This window comes from Helianthus annuus, chromosome 13 (genome assembly GCF_002127325.2).
Source record: "Helianthus annuus cultivar XRQ/B chromosome 13, HanXRQr2.0-SUNRISE, whole genome shotgun sequence".
NCBI classification, from domain to species: domain Eukaryota; kingdom Viridiplantae; phylum Streptophyta; class Magnoliopsida; order Asterales; family Asteraceae; genus Helianthus; species Helianthus annuus.
In genome coordinates, this window is record NC_035445.2 from 27,627,613 (window position 1) to 27,649,290 (window position 21,678).

Genomic DNA, 21,678 nt, shown 5'->3' on the forward strand with positions numbered 1-21,678 from the left:
GTTGCTTTTTCTGATTAATCAATCAATTTGATTGTAGTTCAGAAATGGGTCTCTGTTTTAATTTTTAAAGATTGAAAATGGTTGTTGTTATTCATCAATCAAGCTTCATTTGGTAAGTTTTTCTTTGAATCTTATCTTTATATTATGTTGATTAAATATTCAATCTTGTTTGATTGATGGTTTTGTTGTTTATTTGGATTCAAATTCATTTAGTTTGTGTGTTTTTTTTTATTAAAGATTCAATCTTTATTTATGTTGAATCCAGTTATGTTTTTTGTGATTTCAGCTGTTATGGTTTTTAGAATCTTGTTAGGGTTTTTGGGTGTTGAAAGATTAACCATGAAAGTCAAAGTTTGACTTGAAAAGGTTCAAACTTGGTATTTGTTATACTAAGATTTAAGCTTATATATTTTTAGGTTTATTATGCTATAATAAACTTAGGTTAACTTATTTGCTTTTGTTGATTTATAATTTATCTGATTGGTTAGCAGGATACTGGTACGTCTGTAAGTTTTTCGGTAACGGATTCTCATAGTTAAAGAAATGTTTTCTGAATCTTGTACTTAACTCAGCCAATAGTTTTGTTTAAAATGAAGAACATCAAAACATGTACTTTTATAATGAATAATGACACTTTTATACTTTTGTTGGTCCTTTATTTTTGTTAGTACAAATTGTTTTTCATTATTTCTTGGTACAAAGAAGTGACCATTGTGTTTATGATATTTGTCATACTTCAACATAGAAAGAAAAATACAAGATTTGTAACTTTTGATGAAATCCAATAAAGGATTGTCAAATAAGTTGTACTTTCATGATGTGAATTTAATATAATGTTGGTGACACCAACCATGAATGTGAGTAGTTGAACTTGCACTTGTGGAATAAATTTGTTGTGATATAGTTTTTCATCTCACTAAATGTCACTTGTGAAATATATGATTACCGTTCAAAGAAATACGATAATCATATGTGTAGAGTAAGGATTAACCAATATAGAACTAATTTTATGTAGACAACTGTGAAAACCGCATAAACACTGGTTTCTTTAACTTGTGATACATAAAGCGGTTATGTGACCGCATAAGTGCTTATGCGGTTCTCTAACTTCAAATTTGTTTTGTATTGAAAGTGCCCCTAGATATATAATACACTTTATCATATGAGTTTTAATCGGTATTAGTAGCCTTGTTGAGTCATGATTGATGAGCATTTTGAACCATGGCATATTTTACATTTGCAAATGCAAACTTGTTGGTTGTTTAAAAACACATGGTCATATGCAATATGTGTACTAAAACCATTACCATTATTATTCATGCATATTCATCACTTCGATGAACAATGTGGTTATTTTCTAAATAATTATCGCGGGTCATTAAGTTTTCAAAGTTTGAGGACATAACCACTCGTAAAAAAAGGTTATGTATGTATATGTTTATTTATTTATTTATTTAAAAATATAATTAATCACTTTGAAACCAATGTACACTTGATTTATAAACAACCAACTTGCTTGCAAAATCCAAACATGATTATCTCTCTCTGTCTTGCAGATATCGCACAAAATCGTTCAAAACTCGATATTTTTGTTCTTGACAATGGGAAAAAGTAAAGCAAAAGCTAAAAAAGGTGCAATTATCACGACCAACGACGACGTAAGTGGTGAAGAAAAACTACCCGTTAGACGAAGAGGGCGACCCACAAAAGCCCAAAAAGAAGAAGCCGAAAAAATCATTGAAAAAACCGAAACTAAGCTTGAAGCTCAGTTAGACCATGATAACAAGAGAAAGAGACCATCTTCAGAAAGCCTTGAAACGATGGAAGATGAGAATGGTGCGCATCCCAAAGCAAGCGAGCTCGGGTTAACAAAAGCTGTCGGGTTTAGACATAATGGAAGCAGGCGGAAAAACAAGCCACGAAGGGCGGCTGAAGTCGGGGTTAGTGTGTGTGAAGTCTGCACTTGGTTGGTGTTGAGAAGCTGAGGAATATGGGTCGGGTTTGTTATATCATCATAAAAGGGTTCTTTTTTGCATTGGATTGTATGAACTTTTGTAATGGTTAGATATATTTTTGATCAACATTGAGAATTTTGGAGAAGGTGTATAATGTTAACCAAGTTTTGGTAATATCATATTTTTTATTGATTTTTTGTTGTAGAGATCCTGCATTTTCTTTTTAATCCACTTTGTGTTAATGTTTTATAACATATTTTTATGATCTTTACTAGTTTTAATTTTTCACCCAACCGGTGGGGCGATCATGAGCTTGATTTTCCTCTCTCGTGATGCCAGTCCTGTGTGGACTAGTTTCAAAACGAGATCTTGTTGGGTAACATGATTTTACATTATTTCATTATTTATTTTTATAACAGTCAGTGTAGTGGGACGATCGGTGTACTTGATTTCCTCTCACATGATGGACGTAGCTAGCTAGGTGATCGGTGAGCTTGATTTTCCTCTTACGTGATAGGCCCGTCATGTGTGTGGGCTGTTTAGCAGATGAATTTTAATCATTTTAGTCAATAAAGTGGTTCATGAGATATCATTTTCTGAGTCGTTATTAATCCATTTTCCTAAGTCAAGTTTAATCCAGGTTCGTTGTATGCAACGAAGCTTCTTTTGTCCTTTCAAAACCATAAGTTTGCATTTTTATTACTTTAAAATAAAAAAGACCACTCATTCACTTTTATATGTTTTTCTATATAAAGTTGAGACAGTAAGAGGTGCCTTTGAAAAATCTCAATAATTCCTTTTGTCTATTTGCTGTAAAAATTAAGTTTTAGTAGACCTTTGTTTTTTAGTCTATAAGTTGTAATGAACCGTTTTTATAAACTTTATTCTTCAATATATTTTAAAGTTAAACTAAGTTCGATACGTATGCCCGATTACTGAAACAGACACCGGGTGAATCGAAAGGTCGGGTTTCATATACATGCATATGAAATGGGTCAGCGTGACCTGATATATGCTTAATGTGTATTATGCACAGATTACATAACCTCGATAAATATCCTTATGATCTATAAAAAAAATGGTTTAGTGATGTTACTAGTTAATAGATGAAAGGTTTGAGGATCGGAGTAATTCAATTGGCATGCTTATTAATTTATTGACGTTGTGGTTGTACTATGTGACCTACTATAACCGTAAGCATATCAGGACTTCTTCACGAAATCGCATGATAATAACCGCACATTTAGAGTGTTGATTACTTGAAACGCTTAAAACTAGATTGTAAAATCAAACTATTGGAGTAAAAAAGTCAAATATAAACGTTTGGACTAAAATAGTTATTTGATTCAAACCACGGGGACCAAAATCATTTTAACTCATACAAATATAACTCTAAAATCGAATCAGTTTCGTAAAGTCTCTTTTCAAGTTGAAAGCGTAAAGCCAATATTGGAAACAAAAAGATTATCTGTAAATAATAAAAGTTACAAATCGGGTTGAGCCTTACACCAGCAAACCGCCAAACTGAGCCGTGAGCCAACTCATTTAGATCTCAAATCGGCCGACTTGTTTCGGTTTAAGTAATTGTGTTGGTTTATAAACACTCCCAATACATGAAAATTGCTTATAATGGATTACAGCTTACTGTTGACTTTGTTATCAACAGACATTGTATAATAAACAAAATAATAATGCAGAATTAACAACTGCTATTAATTGATAACCAACTGCAGGTTCACCTTCAACTGAACAAAGATGCATGTTTCCAACAAAAATCACTTTGTAGCAGCACCAAGACAAAGAGCAAAATGGTAATCGGGCACGGCTGAGGGTTTTATTTTATATCTTTTGCTTGATTGCAACTACACCTTCACAATTCTACTCACCTTGCAGACAATATAATTGTCTAATGTTCCCAGATGCTGCAAATAGTTTAAAAAAAAAAATGAAATCACTTGATAGCAATTATTCACCAAGTAGAACATGAAGAAAAAATCCTGGACATTTATTTTACATAATTAAATCATGCGACTTATAACGAAAAAACAAAAAAAAAAAAAAAAAAAAAAGACTTTTTGCATGATTAAGTCCCTACTCCATAAAGTTTATAGAGTAAACAGTAAAGTACACAGATGGTCCCTGTGATTTACCAAAATTTTAGATTTGGTCTCTAGCTTTTCAAAAGTACACGAATGGTTCCTGTAGTTTGCATTTAGTAACACATTTCGTCCCCAGCTTTTTACAAAAGTACATGGATGGTCCATGTGGTTTGCACTTTGTAACACGTTTAGTCCTTAACTTGGACCTGCTAAAAGTGCAAACCACAGGGACCTTCCGTGTACTTTTGTAAAAGCTAGGGACCAAGTCTAAAATTTTGGTAAACCAAAGGGAGCATCCGTGTACTATACTCGAGTTTATATAAAAAAAGCTATGATAGTTACCATATAACCAGTCTTTGAAATACACATGAAGTGCACTAGATAATTCTTTCTTTTTGCTATCTTCCAGGGGTGCTTCTCTCAGTATCTGCTTAACCTCAACCAGATTATTTTCCTGTTAAAAAGTTAAATAAACAGCATTAAAAACTGATAGAAAAATAATAAACCAAGAAAAAAATTATCTTAAAAACTTACATTTCTTCGTTGAGATGACAAATAGACATCCGGTAGTGGAAATGGATTATCTTTTGTGGGCCCAGATGCTTGACCTTCTAACCAGTTGGGAATCTGGAAAAAAAAATAACATAAACACCAAAATGCGGATAGCGAAACGGGTCAAGTGGGTCACGGGTTAAAATGATTGTATAAAAGCCTTATCGATAAGTAACTAGATTCATAATGATTGTATAAAAAGTGTGTCACAGATATTTTTTGTTCGTCAAGAAGCATACCAAAAAGTTTGTGAACTGATCAGGATCTAGGTGGTGTGCTGACTCAGTTTGACAATCAGATACGCCAGCTGGATGAGACAAATTATCATGTGGATCAACCAGGCCTAGTGCAATGGGCTCGGCCCATCTGTTTGGAGTAACATCAATTCCTACTTGCTTCATGTGCTCCTCCAATTGTGGATAAAACGTATTATACGGTGCCACCTGATACCAAAGTGATAAAAGAAGAATATTTAACAACTTCTTCTCCTTTATTTCTTTTGACTTTTTTAAATAAAAGTCAATAACATAGACAAACATGTATAAAGCATGTGTTAATGTACATATGTATTTAATTATTTCTCACAATAAAAAATGAAAGCGTTCTATTATAAATTTAATATTATACACTAACATTGTCTAACAATAACTGTTTGATTTGTAGATAAGGAAATTGATGATCATTTTAATAAAACATACCTGTAGCTTATGATTGTCACCAACAATAAGTGGTTGTTGGTTTACACCCAAAAAGAATATGCATTCCCGACAATTAGCAATACATATTCGTTTTGCAGCTACAATAACATGAACCCTTTCACAGTGTTCAATTCTTACAGCCTGAAAGATAAAGAAAAACACCATGTCAGAATTCAGAAATAATATATATATATATATATATATATATATATTAGAATACCCGCTAGTAGACTGAATATAGATATAAAAACATTAATTATTATTAAGGTACGATAGATATGAATATATATAATAGCTTAAGAAACAATGGTGTTATATTTAGCAAATAGAAAAATGATGGTGTAGACTAGACAGCCAGAATAAATGTGTATTCTATTGATGTCACTAATGGTCAGTACAAAATTATAATATATATACATATGTGTGTGTAATTTGAGAAAGCACATCAAAGAAAGAAGCATAATAAATTTAGAAACGATTATTATTTGTACACTCTAGTTTCTAACATGCGATGATTTGAAAAACCAGGGTGATGTATGTCGGGTCACAAACCCGTTAATGTATAACGGGTGGGTCGCCAACCTGGGTCAGTTTGATCCATGAAATTGTTGGCTGAAGAGACCAAGTTCGCATGCCCCACGTCCCGCACCATGTAAGTTTTAGTTATCCCATGTTTATTTTATTTCTAGTTTTCTACATTAATTTTTGTTTATTTGTCTTTGGTAATGCTTATTTACTTTTCTGCTTAATTTTATTTATGTCCATTCCCTAAGAACGTGGGACTAGTGGCTAGTTTGTTTCTTTTCTTTTCACTTTATTCTACAACAAATGAACAAGCTTGGGTGTGGGATTTTACTATTTTAGTGAAGTTATTAGCTTCGGAGTGAAGAATAGAATACACTATACAGCCAAAAGGGGACAACAACAGATTTATAAAAAATCAGCATTTGCATAATAATTACCTTTTTCTTTCTTTTATCATTGGTTGATATTCTTGTACAAGAGAGATATCTTTTTGTTTCAGTTTTTGTCTAGAGGATGCTTTGCAACTTCCTCTCTGTGTATTATTAAGGAAAACTCTCATTATTGTAATCAAGCTTTGATGAATATGGATTTAGAGACTTTATCCTCTAATTAGAGAAATCTTCATTTTCCTTCATAGATCTTTGATCTTGGTGGTGTGAAGTGTTCTCTTTCCCATTAATCTTGGTGGGTTAAATTCCTTGAGAGATTAGAGCACTGGGTTCTTTCTCTTTGTTCCCTTTTGCTTTAATCTTGGTGAATTAATTTCCTTTAGATATTAGAGTAGTGGGTTCTTGTCCCTTTCCCTTTAATCTTGGTAAGATTAGTTTCCCTTAGAGGTTAGAGTAGCGTCATCTTATCTTATTTTTCTATTGTTACTGTTCTGGTTGATTATTATTTGTTCTTGAATTTGGAGTTTCAGTATATGTCCAGAAAAGAAAAGAAAAGAAAAAAAATATAATTTCATTTCATGTTCCCAAGTTCCAAGGAAAGGAAAAGAAAGTCTTATTTTATGTGTTATTGAGTTGAAAGGGAAAGAAAAGAAAAGAAAAGAAAAGAAAAGAAAGGTATAGACAGTTTTACAAATATACCCTTGTTGGATTTTATAATAAGTTAAGTAAAAGGGTAATATGGTAAATGCTAAAACCTTGTATTAGTATTCCTTTCCCTTCCTTCCTTCCTTTAATGAAACTCTGGAACACAAATACTTTTTACTTTCTTTCCATTTCCTTTCCTTTCCTTCCATTAGTAAACGCGGGAACACAGCTAAGTCCTAACCAACCTTTGAAAATTCTACATCTAAATTTCTGGATTCAAATGTGAACACTAGTTTTGACATATATATGATGTTGTTCAGATATATTATATTACATAGCGAAAGCAAATTATTTCGTTAAAGTTAAAACAAGAATCTTGACTAAAAAGAACAGAAATTTGGAAGTATATATGAATGTCGTAAAATCCAAACTATTTCGTTAAGTAATTTGATTTATGTTAATGGTCGTGTTCAAGCACAAAAATATTATTTGACAAAATTATGCACTTACAATAGCAATAATTTGGCATATTAAGAATTTTACTCATACCTTTCCAACAGCCCCGAGGACTATAGTAGCATCAGAGCATCCATATACAGTAGCATATTTCAAAGGAGCCAAGACATAAATCACAGATTCATGACAGTTTACAACCTGTGGAGAATTAAAAAAACAATAATTTGAGCTAAATACAACATAAAAGATTCACTGGTATCACCAGCTAAAAGGATTTCAAAATGACCAATGAAGCAACTACTCATAGCCTCATACAGTGTAATTTCGTTTTTATATGTTATCAAGTAAATAGTATGGTTTTACAAAAATGCCTGATTTATCATACAAATACTAGTTATGGGTCTGTTTGGTATAATGCAATGAAATGGAATGAACAAAGTTATGCATCGGGAACATGAATGGAAAAGTTTGGTTGACTTGCAGAAATGTAATGATTTGTTCAAACATATTGTACTTCATGATTAAATAAACACCTCAATAAACCTTTGTTGATAAAAATGATTACAAGATCTTTTAAGAAAATGAACTTCAATCTATTCAAGATATGAAACGAGTAACATACTTTGTATTCATCTTAAATACATTTAATAAATAGTCAAACAAATCTTCATTTCCCACTACAAAAAACATGTTTACATGAAAATTTGAAAACTTAAGTTAGATAAAACCCTGAAAAACTCAAATTAAGTTTCAGAAAAACAATGATTTACTAAGTTTTTAATAATTAGAAAATAATATTTGAAAATAATTAGATATATAATTATATATTTTGGAGCTCCATCATGAACTATACTCCTAAGGACAATAAGATGCAACCAATATAGGACATTATTAAAAAAACGCATAATGGATACCAATTATATGAGATTAAAAAAAAAGAACAAACCTTTACAAAGGATCCCTTAAGTTCATGTGCTTGCTTTACATATGATTGTTTAGAAATCCCCTCAATAAAACTGGGACCCTTACCACTGGTGGATGCTTTAAAGTTAGGAGAGACATCAGTCATTAAAACATCTTGGTCAGGACTGGTTTGACTTTGACCGTTTTCTTTTGCAGCAGCTCTTTCAGAGATTCGATCCAATGCATTAGAAATATTTTGTAAAATCCAATCATGAACCTGAGATGCAGGAACAGGGACAGCTGGCATACTAGAATCTGAATTCGCAAAAAACGGTGCGTTTTGGCTCAATGGAGTTTTCTCCAATCCTTTTTCGCCAAAGTAGATCAAAAACGCAAGATGCTCAAACTTATCCATTGTTATAACCTGCAACTTTGAAGGAAACGTAAAAATGGTGCAAGCTTTTCAATAATTAAAAAAAAATACAACAAAAGGGTTATTGATTAAATAAATCTGTATTAAAGAAAAAACAGTATATCTTTATATATATTTAAGTAAAATATATATATGCATCAGCAGCACCAATCTGGACACCTGTCACTCAATTACAGTTTCCCAATTGGAAAGAATTACAACAACAAACAACAACCACACCTAGTAAATCCCACAAATAGCAATCTATTGGTAGAGGTCTGGGGAGGGTGGGATGTAGGTACACCTTACCTCTACCCCGAGAGATAGAAAGGCTGCTTCCAGCAAGACCCCCGGCTCCAAAAGACCCAACAAATAAATAAATAAATAGAACATGAGGTGTGTGGGTGGGTGGGTGGGTGAAGCTACCAATACAACATGAGTGGTGAAGGAGTACAATTGGAAAGTATTGATGTCATCTATTTAACTAATGAAATATTAATACCCTTCCTGCTACAAAGTAATGCTTAAATTTTCAGAAGTTAGCCCAACTGTAATGATCTAATTACAGTAATGTTACCAAATACCCTCTTACTATTGTTCGTTATCCTTTCCGATTATTTTAAATTAGTCTGTATAAACATTCTATGGATATATATAACGAAAATGAAATATCTCTTTTACAATTATGTTATTTAAAATTAAAAGTTCTCTTTAGAACCTTTATAGTAAAACTGTAAAAGCAACACATCTTGTTAAAAATAAATATATTTTAACAATAATATATTTTACAAAATAAAAACAGATCATTAGTTTATTTTTTCGTTATTTTTATTTATGCACCATTCTAATAAAAAAGGGGAAAGTGCACTAATTTTAACGTTATTTTACTAATTTCATGAAAATAATGTTAAAAGAGGGGGATGGCTAATCATGCATCATGTGGTGGCGTTGATAGCCGAAAGACAAGGGAGTACATGCATGATGCACTAATCGGCCTTTGTCTTAATTGTTGAGTGTTATGTGCCTTATGTCCAAGGCTTGATACAAAACCACTATCGAGCCGGGGTCTCACTTGAAGCAGCCTCTCTTTTCCTACGGGGTAGAGGTAAGGTTGTCTACATCTTACCCTCCTTAGACCCTACCTTAGCTTTTGCTATTGGTGGGGTATACTGAGCATGATGATGATGATTATTATGATGCACCATTCTAATAAAAAAATTATAAAGGGTTACTATTTACTCATTTACGTCTGTTTTATTAATTGCAGACGTCATATATACCTAGAATAAAAAATAATCCAAGTTTAGATTTTTACTGCCTGTATGACACGAGTCACGCGACACACAGGTCAACGAGCTAGTCAAAATGGTTCCTAATTAAAAGTTCTTTATTAACACAAAAAAATCAATATGTAATATAATATTTTGAAACATTCGTAGAGTAAGAAGACAAACCAATGATTCTTCGCCTTCACCTTCCACAGAGTCAGCCAAAAGAGAGATTATATTGCCTATATGCTTTTGTAAATAAGATAATTGATGAGCTTCCTCATCAGATTGTGATGGCATTGACCTCCTGCTATTGCTCCGCACAAGCTGCTCATTGCAATGGCATGCTCATGTAAGTATTCAATACAAGTAAGGAATTGAAATAAGTGTATCTATGATGCATAAAAACGACATTACATTTGTGTTTGTAAATTAGTAAAAAAGATAAGCAACTATGACACAGATCAAAAGACAGCTAGACAAATACGCACATTTCGATGCTCGTTTTAACAAATATTATCAATAATCAATTTTAATGCTTGTGTAACCTGTAATACGTGATTGTTTAGGAGTCATATATCCAGTTTTAGATTTTTAGTTTCATACCAGCACAACAAAAAAATAAAACAAAATCTTATTAACCTACATTGGGAAGCTTTTTCGTCCAATTCACATCACAAATATGTCTTTGTGGTTCTACTATCTATTAGTTCATTAAATAATCACAGTTCGTCAATCATTATTAAATGCAATTATCAAACGTCAAAACTATAATACATTACTACCTATGTATCCATTCTTTTAACCTAGTCTAAGAGGCGTTTCCTTCCCTTTCACACCACAATAATGTCTTTCTTTTGGTCACTTTATATATTAGTTCCAAAGAAATGCATTCTTTTTCGAACCAATGAAAGGTTGAGAGCTGCATAACGCACTCGTACATACTACATAGTGCATAAAACACAACTAAGGACAGTGAAAGAGAGAAACATGGGTGGTTACATAACTGTCATGTGTACAGTACAAACGCATTATGCGGTTCTCGCAGTTGTCAACATATTATCGGTTCTAAAACGAACAAACGAAACAATCCAGACTCACCAAAAATGAATCCCAAATACAAACGCACATCTAAACATTTTCACCTCCAATCAATCTCTAAACGCACATCCAAACAATACCTAAGAAACATCTCAGATTACAATTTATTTAATAATTGATAAACAGATGAGGGAAAGCAACATATTATCGGTTCCAAATGTACAAACAATACGAATTCGCCAGCAACGCCAAACATGAATCACAAACATCATCACCTACACAACATTTCCTTAAATGAGAGTATTCAAACAAGTGATGAAACAAAGACAATCAAATCACCTGCAACGGCGTAAGCGCTGACAAGAATCCATCAAAGGCGGACGTAGACGGCCAAACATCCGCAACCGCAGCAGAATCCTTATGTCCTCCTTTAACAAGCAGGCGCTTATACGACTGTACATACAAAAAAATCACCAAATCATACACATTAACACCAACAGCATCCACCTCATCCGGTTTGGCAACAACAAGCGGATCCGAATCCGAGTACAAAACCGAGGCAATGGTATCAATAACCAATCGCGCGTGTTCCGGTGCGATCTGTAGGGTTTCGGAAACAATTGCAGAGTTAATTCGGTTGTGTGTGTTAGGAGATTGGAGTAATTTGTCGCGGATAGAAGTTAGGGTTTGAGTAGCGTCGGTGAAGATGAGTTTTTGTAAAGGAATGAGGCCGTGTTCGAATGGTTCGCGGCGGGGGTGGAGGCGTAGTGGTAGTGGTTGTGGTTGTTCCGGTGGAGGTTCTGTCATGGTGGAATTTGGGGAAATTGGTACCTAGGGTTAGTGATTTGAAAGAGTGTGTATTGTTATTTGTTGCATTCAAAATAGGAGACTGTTTTTTTTGTGTGGTTATTAAGTAACGATGGATTAGTGAAAGAACGATTTGGTTTCTTTTTTAAGGTAGTTTTAAAATAGGAAAAAGCTCTAAAATGGATGTTGACCAAGAGTTCTTTTAAAAATAGCCACCTCCCATATTTTGAGAGAGACCTTTCATACATAGAAGCGTCTAGCAATAGGAACATGACATATTGTCACACCCCGAATTCTGGTGAGACCGGTCGATGCGATTAAAGCATGACGACTGATAATAGTGTTACAATATGTATATAGCGGATTTTTACCGTTTTTAACGTATAGTCTTGTACCGAACTTTACTATAATCATCCCAAGTCGTCACGACTTTATATCTAATGTCTATAAGACAGATGTATATTTTATGCACCTAGAAGGAGAAATAATGGATCCTAACTTTTAAATTTTGATTATTTTTAAAAACGTAAAATATCACATGGGGTACTTATCTGTTATCGTGTCTTAGCAGGTTACCTATTGCCAGCCCTACCGAATATGGAAGCTTCTATGCCTCGCAACTCGCGATACGGTGAAGACTTTGACCATGACTAGAATCGTTAACCGACTATTTTGGAGTTATTCGCATGCCTAGCGAGTCGCGAGAGAAGGATAAGAGCCTCTCGCGACACGTGAACAGGCAATTCAACACCCATTATGATCTCTTCTATATTTAAACTCGATTCCAACCCTTTGGTCATGCTTCTTCCAGCCAGACGACTTGTGAACAATTTTTGGAGTAATTTTAATTTTATGTATATTATTAATTTTAAGTTATGTTATCTATAACTTATGTATTATCTTTATTTTTAGTGATAGTATAATTTGTTATTTGTTAAAAAAATAAAAGGTTATAGGGTAGTTGAAACTAGTGTTGCTGGTGTTGACGGTCAATCAGAAAGAACCATCAAACACTTGTCGATATGTTGAGAGCGTGTGCCTTAGACTTTGGGGGAAGTTGGGATGACCATTTACCACTAGTGGAATTTTCTTGTAATAATAGTTACCATAGTGGCATTCAAATGGCTCCTTACGAATTACTATACGGGAAGAAATGTAGGACACCCGTATGTTGGGGTGAAGTAGGGCAAAGGGAGCTTGCGCCAAATGATCTAATAGCAATGACAAATGAAAAGATTGACTTGATTAGAGCTCGACTGAAAGCGGCTCAGGATCGGCAAAAGTCTTATGCGGATAAAAGAAGACGTCCCATTGAATTTCAAGTTGGAGATTATGTTTTACTAAAAGTATCCCCGTGGAAAGGCATAATCCGTTTTCATAAACGGGGTAAGTTGGGTCCTCGTTCTATTGGACCGTTTAAAATTTTGGCTCGAGTCGGAAAGGTTGCATATCGTTTAGAACTGTCGTCTACACTAGACGGGATTCACAATACCTTCCACGTATCGCAATTGAGAAAGTGCCTTGCGGATGCAATAGCGTTTGTGCCTCTCAACGACATTGAATTGGACGAGGGGTTAAATTATGTCGAAAGACCGATAGCCATTAAAGACATTAAGGTAAAGAATCTTCGCAACAAAGTCGTTAGACAAGTGTTGGTTCAATGGCAACACCAAAAGGGATCAGAACTTACATGGGAATCGGAAGATGAAATGCGGAGGCACTACCCTTTTCTCTTCGGTATGTAAATATTGAATTTGTTATGTGTCCAGGTTTCGGGGACGAAACCTCTTTTAAGGGGGGTAGACTTGTACCACCCCAAAAATGTTTAATATGAAAATAAATAAAGAACTTAGCATAGTTAATGAAATATGGCAAAATGGTAGTTAAGTTATGGGGAAGCTTAAATTTAAACACACAAACAAATAGAAGGGCCAAAGGTGTAAAATTATTAAAACTCATTTATTAAAAACAATTAAACCCTAAACACACAGTATGTGTGTGTCTGGGGATCGACCAAGAACAGAAGCACAAGGGGGAAAACCCTAGCTTCAAAGAATCAAGCAATTGAACCTGAAATCAAAGGATAATTTGCATGAACTCTAATAACACTCTACTGAACTCGATTATTGAAGTGGTAAGTTCAATTCTTTGAAATTATGATTTGTCGGATGAGGGGTACAACCCAATCTCGAGTTCTTGTAGCAAAATGTGAAAAATGTGAGTCAGAATTTATTTCTAGAACAAGAATCATGTTTGATTTTAGGTAATCTGAAAGATATTTTAGTATGAGCCCATTTTATGAAGATGTATTATGAATAGGAAGATTGAAATAGATATAGCTATGTGAAATCTTGAAATATGATGATGTTGTAATACTTGAATCTTAGGCAAAATGATGTAGGATAAAAGAATGATATGAACTTGATTGATTGTTGACGTGTTATGAGGCGAACTAGAAGGAATTGTACTTAAAAAGCTTATATGTAGTGTCCTACAAATGCGAAACCCGCCAAGTGCTCGATAAAATGCCTAAAAGAAGATATTTGTGAAATTCAGAAGAAATTATGATAAAGTTGCCATATGTTAGACTATGAAAATAATGAAATGATATTTGAATGAACTAAAAGATGGAACGAATATGTTAATGTAGGCGTGAAGGAAGAAAGTTCAAGTGCTAGGCAAACGGAGAACACGCAAGATCGAGGTATGTTATTTATACATACTAAATTCTATTAGTAAATTGTTGTTTGTGCCAAAACCATAGTTATGATAGTTTGTAATATAGTTAAATAGTAATGGTTTGATCCGTGATGAATGAATTTCATGAACCTTAGATTTATAAATATAAAAGCTTTATAACCGGTTCTTATTGGGAGGACCGGGTAATGAGAAGATAAGTATGAAAGGAAATGAATTGGTTCGTCCAAGACGAACCGAATGAAAGTTATGCTATGAATGATATTATCCGTTACTGATGTGAGTAAAATGCAACATATAAATTACATCAAATGAGCCATAAAACTAACCCTTTTTAAGTACTAATGTTGGAAAAAGTGTGCTTTTGTCTTCCTTTTGTATTTTCAGGGTTAAAAGAGCTTAAATGAACAAAAGAAGCAAAAATGCAGCCAAATCCAACATAAATACAAAGAAAAGGAAGAAACGTGGCATGCCCGACTCCTCGACAGCATCTCCCAAAGCAAAAAACAAGAAGAAAGCTGAGCATGGGGCTGTGCCCAGCTGAGCATGGGGTTGTGCCCAGCTGAACACGGGGCTGTGTCCAGCGGACACGGGGCGTGTCCAGCTCAACACGGGGCCGTGTCCAGCGAGCACGGGGCAGTGTCCAGGATGGTCAGCCCTGACACAAAAGACAAAGTGGTAGAAGCTTCTATTGCCCACCACGGGGCCGTGCCCAGCGGACACGGGGGCGTGGTCAGAGTGCTGCAGGTGCATTTATTGTAATTGCGAATTACAATTAATGAAGAGAGAGAGTGTCAGACGGGCACGGGGCCGTGTCCAGCGGACACGGGGCCGTGCCCAGGCTTCTGTTCAGCCTATAAATAGGAGTGCTTGGCTTCATTTCAACTCATCCCTTGGCACACCACCTATCTCACACTTCATCCACCACCCACCACCACCATAACACCATCATCCACCACCATCATCCATTGTCCATCGTAGAGTGTGTGAGTCGTCTCGGGATCCAAGATTGATCGTAAGAGTTCTTGACAATCAAGGACATGTTTGCCTAAGTCTCTTACATCACTTGGTGAAGACAAGTGTTTAGTATAATACTTTTTTATTTTTAATCTTTTGCACTTTTTATTTGGTTTTGTATTAATGACTTTAATAACTAGTTACTTATGTTGAAGGTGATCTTTCCTTATCGTTTGTCCGTGGTGTCTTGGCATTATTTTACTGTCTATATAAAATAAAAGATTTTCACCATTCATATCTCCACGGTCTATATGGAGGTATGTTGGCTACCTGGTCGGGGGTTAAGGGAACGGTTTGGTAAGGGTCTTGCCCTTGTTCAGCGTTTAGAGGTCCTGCTTGGGACCTGGGTCAAATTTAGTAGGATCTCCTTCAATGCCCATAGGTATTGGATGGCGGGGATCCAAACTCTTTGAACCCCTCATAAGTTAACTACTATTAATACTATAACCCGGCTATTTAGGACTGTATCCCTGCTGACTCAGACTACTTAGCCGAGGGTAACGTCACCGCCAAAAGCGGGGCCTACCACAATTTGCATTAATAACTTAATTCATTATCTTTCAATAATCCGACCCTTTAGGATTGTATCCTTGCTGACTCAAACTACTGGGTTGAGGGTAACGTCGCCTTCAAAAGAGGGGCCTACTACAATAACTAAGATAATCTCTTAAACAAGTGCAAAAGTGCGAAAATAATCAAAGGTTATACTAATACACGTGTCGGATCCAAGTGATTCATCTTGTCTATCTGTTTTTATTTTATTTTTATTTTTCAGCACTTAGTTAGTTTTTATTTTTCTTAGTTTAAAACATTTTTCTAACTTTTTGATTTGGTTAGACGTTGAGGATAAACCGGTATTAAAAGCTCTTGTGTCCTTGGACGACCTCGGTATCTTACCAACACTATACTACGTCCACGATGGGTGCACTTGCCCATATGTGTGTTTAGTGTTAGTGAATATCGTGTTTTATAAATTTAAAACTTGGCTAAAAGTGTAAAAAGGGCTTAAATATATATCAAAAATTATAACACACTTCACGCACATCAAGTTTTTGGCGCCGTTGCCGGGGACACAAGGATTTTAAGAAAGCTTAAAATCGACGGCCCTATCAGTTTTTCAAAACCTTTTTAAAACGCGCGCATTTTTTCTGCATTTTAGTTTAGTTTTGCATTTACAGTAGCCTGAACACGGGGCCGTGCTCACTGAACACGCCCCCGTGCTGCATATTTTTAGTTAAATACCCAGATACAGAGTCTGACCACGGGGCCGTGCTCACTGAACACGCCCCCGTGCTCAACGTGACCAGTAACTTTAATTAAAACGCCCATATACAGACCCTGAACACGGGGCCGTGTTCACTCAACACGGGGCCGTGTCCAGCTTCTGTTTCCGTCTTATTTTTGTTTTCTGGTCCCGAGACTTAGTTGTGGTCTGTTGAGTGATTCTTATGGATCAATACTCAAGAGGTTACAACTACACCTATGATGAGGATGATTATAGGGGTAATTATTGCACTAATTGTCGTAACGCACGCTCGGTTCAATATAATAACTCATATCAACCATCCAATTTATACAACTACTATGAGGAGCCCAGGTACGAGCCATCAACTTCATACACATCCTATGAAGACCAAAGGTATGAACCTCCTCCCTCATACTCATATTTTGATGAACCAAGGTATGAGCCTTCATACTCATGCTTTGAAGACTCAAGATATGAGCCACCACCTTCATATACTTATTATGAGGAACCATGGCATGAACAACCCACCTCATATGAGTACTATGAAGAACAAAGTTTCGACCCTTATCCATCATATACTTACAATGAAGAACAATGGTGTGAACCATCTACTTCATATGAGAATTATGAGGAACCAAGGATCAAACAACCGGATTTAAGCTTTGAGGATCCAAATTCTTTTTCTCTCACCGAAGTGACCAATAGGATATTAGAACACATTAAAACTATCGAACGTTACATGAAAGAATCTCGCGCAAGGGAAGAGGAATCCCGCGTAAGAGAAGAATTAAACTGTAATAATAACGTACAGATAGTTGAAAATGTAAAAATGGAAGAACAAGAAAGTGAAAAACTGACACATGAGTTAAACAACGAAAAAGGTGAGTCCGATAATGTTAAAATTCAAGAAGAGTCTAATTTGGAAGAAATTAATTTCTTGTCACCTACTTTCGAAAATCATTGTTTAGTAACCCCTCATGCCAAGTTTTTAAAAGAGTTAAACACTAGTGCTAAAATCAAAGAAATAGTAAGTGTTAAGTTAACTAATGATCAAACCTCGCTAATAAAAGAAGATCCTTTTGAAATTAACATTACAACGGTTCCATGTTTATTTCAAAATTCATTTATTAGTAATATCACCATTGATAAAGATCTTTGTGTTAATATAATGCCTAACTACATTTTTGAAAAATTAAGTATTAGTGATTTCGCTCCACTTCAAATACCCATTTTTCTATCTAATCGGAGAATAATAAAATCAATCGGTGTAGTTGAGGATGTTTTGGTTCAAACAAATCAAATGGTAATCCCAACCGACTTTGTCATCCTTGATGACGCCCCTCTAGTCTCGGGAAAACCTTTTGTACAAACTCATAAAGCTTTGAAAAACCGGAAGTTCAACAATCTACCTCTTCAATTAGGGGCATTCAAAAGGAGCATAGATCTTGAGCGCTCAATGAAATATCCTTTTGGCAATAATGACCCCCTAATTGAAGATGAGCCAGAACCACCTGATAAGGAGGGTCTAGCCAAGGACCCTTATAAACGTGGCGCACCACGGAGTCATTCCGCGGAACTATCCGTAGTTTAGTTTAGATTAACCTTTATGTTTTCTAGTTTAGTTTTTAATTTTCAGGAATAAAACACACTTGGGATGGTAAAGGAAGCTAAGGGAAGCTTGAACCCACACCCCAAGCACAAAAACAGAGCCTCCCGACAATTTTTCTTCATTACTGCAAGTTCAGCACGGGGTCGTGCTCACCCAACACGCCCCCGTGCCCAAAACTCTGCAGAAATGCCCAGTTCAGGTATCTGGACACGGGGTCGTGCTCACTGAACACGCCCCCGTGGCCAGCCTTCTGTTTACTTTTGGTACTGGCAGTCTAGACACGGGGCCGTGCTCAGCCAACACCACCCCGTGTTCAGCTACCCAGTACCATAAAATCTTGTTTTTAACCCACTTTTACACATTTTAATCAGCCGAAAAAACTTATTTTTGGGACACATTGAGGACAATGTGTAATTTAAGTGTGGGGGGATGCTAAAACCTTGAATTTTGCAAGTCCTAATTACAAGCCTTACACAAAGCTCTATTGGAACCGCTAAACACCCCAAATTTTTTCAAAAAACTTTTCATTTTTTTTTCTTTACTTGTCTTGGTTTAATTTGGGAATTTCAAAATTCTAAAAAGGTTATATTTTTACAAATTTACAACCGATAACGTCGTGATAAAAAGAACCAACATAAGAAAATTATGAAACGGCATGACAAGCTTAGTTAAAATTTGATTATATATACTTGATCACATAAAAACCCATTCCCACAAAAGTGAGTTTTGAGCCTTTATTGAGCATACAAATATACATCTTTAAACTAAATGCTCATTTTTCGTTTCTTGTGTGAATAGCCGCTTGGTTTCTTACGACTCTAGAACTTGCCACGACGATACATTCCCGGTCCTTACCAACTTAAACCCGAGTAAGTAAATGATGGAGGCATTAGGACTAACCCCTTTTTATTTCTACACCATTATTTTTCTTTTTTTTACCACCTACCCAAAGTCCCCCTAGTTAACCCCTTTGAGCCTAAACCTTTTCATTTCTTAACCCAAAACAAACACCCTTTTTCCCACCAAAACCCCTTTTTCATTTTAAACCCTTTATTTTAGTAACAAAGCGCGGTTTTTCTTATGACTTCCTTATCAAAAAAAAAAAAAAAAAGAGAGAAAAATGATGATAATAATGAAGCCAAAAGAAATAAACAAACAAGGTTATCAAAAAGAACTTTGTTTGAAAAAAATTGCTTCATTAAAATAAAAAGTCAAAAAAAAAAGGTCTTACGAAAACCGACGCTTTTTACGCTTTTCGCCCTTTTACTAACCACTAACCCAACCACCCACCTTTAGCCCAAGCCTAACCCTTCACCCAAAAAGTCCTCTTGATATTTACAAAGGTATAAAGTTAAAAAGGAGGAGGATTGATTGCTTGGCAAGCTTATGGTAGAAATAAGTTCTATGCCGCTCTCGAGTGATTCACTAAAAATACACCTTCGGCCGAGTATTGAGTGATCCCCCGTGAGGTATGTGAACTTGTATATAAATGAAATTTTAAAAAAGGCATGTTATGCCCTAATAAGTAATTTATCCTATGAAACGTTCTAAATAAATCATAACGAATAGGATTGTAAATAGTATAAAAATAAAACCCAATAAAGATCTTGGATTCCCGACACTCAAGACAAGCCCAAAACCTTCTCTTCTACCCATTCCATTTGGGAGTGTAAGCCACATATTAAAGAGTTTTGCTTGAGGACAAGCAAAGATTCAAGTGTGGGGGTATTTGATGTGAGTAAAATGCAACATATAAATTACATCAAATGAGCCATAAAACTAACCATTTTTAAGTACTAATGTTGGAAAAAGTGTGCTTTTGTCTTCCTTTTGTATTTTCAGGGTTAAAAGAGCTTAAATGAACAAAAGAAGCAAAAATGCAGCCAAATCCAACATAAATACAAAGAAAAGGAAGAAACGTGGCATGCCCGACTCCTCGACAGCATCTCCCAAAGCAAAAAACAAGAAGAAAGCTGAGCATGGGGCTGTGTCCAGCGGACACGGGGCGTGTCCAGCTCAACACGGGGCCGTGTCCAGCGAGCACGGGGCAGTGTCCAGGATGGTCAGCCCTGGCACAAAAGACAAAGTGGTAGAAGCTTCTATTGCCCACCACGGGGCCGTGCCCAGCGGACACGGGGGCGTGGTCAGAGTGCTGCAGGTGCATTTATTGTAATTGCGAATTACAATTAATGAAGAGAGAGAGTGTCAGACGGGCACGGGGCCGTGTCCAGCGGACACGGGGCCGTGCCCAGGCTTCTGTTCAGCCTATAAATAGGAGTGCTTGGCTTCATTTCAACTCATCCCTTGGCACACCACCTCTCTCACACTTCATCCACCACCCACCACCACCATAACACCATCATCCACCACCATCATCCATTGTCCATCGTAGAGTGTGTGAGTCGTCTCGGGATCCAAGATTGATCGTAAGAGTTCTTGACAATCAAGGCCATGTTTGCCTAAGTCTCTTACATCACTTGGTGAAGACAAGTGTTTAGTATAATACTTTTTTATTTTTAATCTTTTGCACTTTTTATTTGGTTTTGTATTAATGACTTTAATAACTAGTTACTTATGTTGAAGGTGATCTTTCCTTATCGTTTGTCCGTGGTGTCTTGGCATTATTTTACTGTCTATATAAAATAAAAGATTTTCACCATTCATATCTCCACGGTCTATATGGAGGTATGTTGGCTACCTGGTCGGGGGTTAAGGGAACGGTTTGGTAAGGGTCTTGCCCTTGTTCAGCGTTTAGAGGTCCTGCTTGGGACCTGGGTCAAATTTAGTAGGATCTCCTTCAATGCCCATGGGTATTGGATGGCGGGGATCCAAACTCTTTGACCCCCTCATAAGTTAACTACTATTAATACTATAACCCGGCTATTTAGGACTGTATCCCTGCTGACTCAGACTACTTAGCCGAGGGTAACGTCACCGCCAAAAGCGGGGCCTACCACAATTTGCATTAATAACTTAATTCATTATCTTTCAATAATCCGACCCTTTAGGATTGTATCCTTGCTGACTCAAACTACTGGGTTGAGGGTAACGTCGCCTTCAAAAGAGGGGCCTACTACAATAACTAAGATAATCTCTTAAACAAGTGCAAAAGTGCGAAAATAATCAAAGGTTATACTAATACACGTGTCGGATCCAAGTGATTCATCTTGTCTATCTGTTTTTATTTTATTTTTATTTTTCAGCACTTAGTTAGTTTTTATTTTTCTTAGTTTAAAACATTTTTCTAACTTTTTGATTTGGTTAGACGTTGAGGATAAACCGGTATTAAAAGCTCTTGTGTCCTTGGACGACCTCGGTATCTTACCAACACTATACTACGTCCACGATGGGTGCACTTG

The 21,678-nt window shown here is 35.7% G+C and overlaps 3 protein-coding genes across 3 annotated transcripts; 2 read left to right on the forward strand and 1 right to left on the reverse strand.

Annotated features, from left to right (window-relative positions):
- Positions 1-1,601: 1,601 nt before the first annotated feature.
- LOC110897489 lies at positions 1,602-1,985 on the forward strand. The gene has a single exon (XM_022144234.2). It carries the CDS (start codon positions 1,602-1,604, stop codon positions 1,983-1,985), a length of 384 nt encoding a protein of 127 aa, XP_021999926.1.
- A 1,417-nt stretch (positions 1,986-3,402) lies between these two features.
- LOC110897488 (TBCC domain-containing protein 1) lies at positions 3,403-11,843 on the reverse strand. Its single transcript, XM_022144233.2, has 9 exons — positions 11,283-11,843; positions 10,089-10,229; positions 8,266-8,646; positions 7,413-7,517; positions 5,305-5,445; positions 4,846-5,049; positions 4,589-4,681; positions 4,397-4,508; positions 3,403-3,877 (listed from the first exon to the last, which is right to left on the reverse strand). The coding sequence occupies exons 1-9, from the start codon at positions 11,748-11,750 to the stop codon at positions 3,834-3,836; spliced, it is 1,689 nt and encodes a 562-aa protein (XP_021999925.1). The 5' UTR covers positions 11,751-11,843; the 3' UTR covers positions 3,403-3,833.
- A 1,028-nt stretch (positions 11,844-12,871) lies between these two features.
- On the forward strand, positions 12,872-13,495 carry LOC110900497. Its single transcript, XM_022147384.1, has one exon. It carries the CDS (start codon positions 12,872-12,874, stop codon positions 13,493-13,495), a length of 624 nt encoding a protein of 207 aa, XP_022003076.1.
- Positions 13,496-21,678: the final 8,183 nt, after the last annotated feature.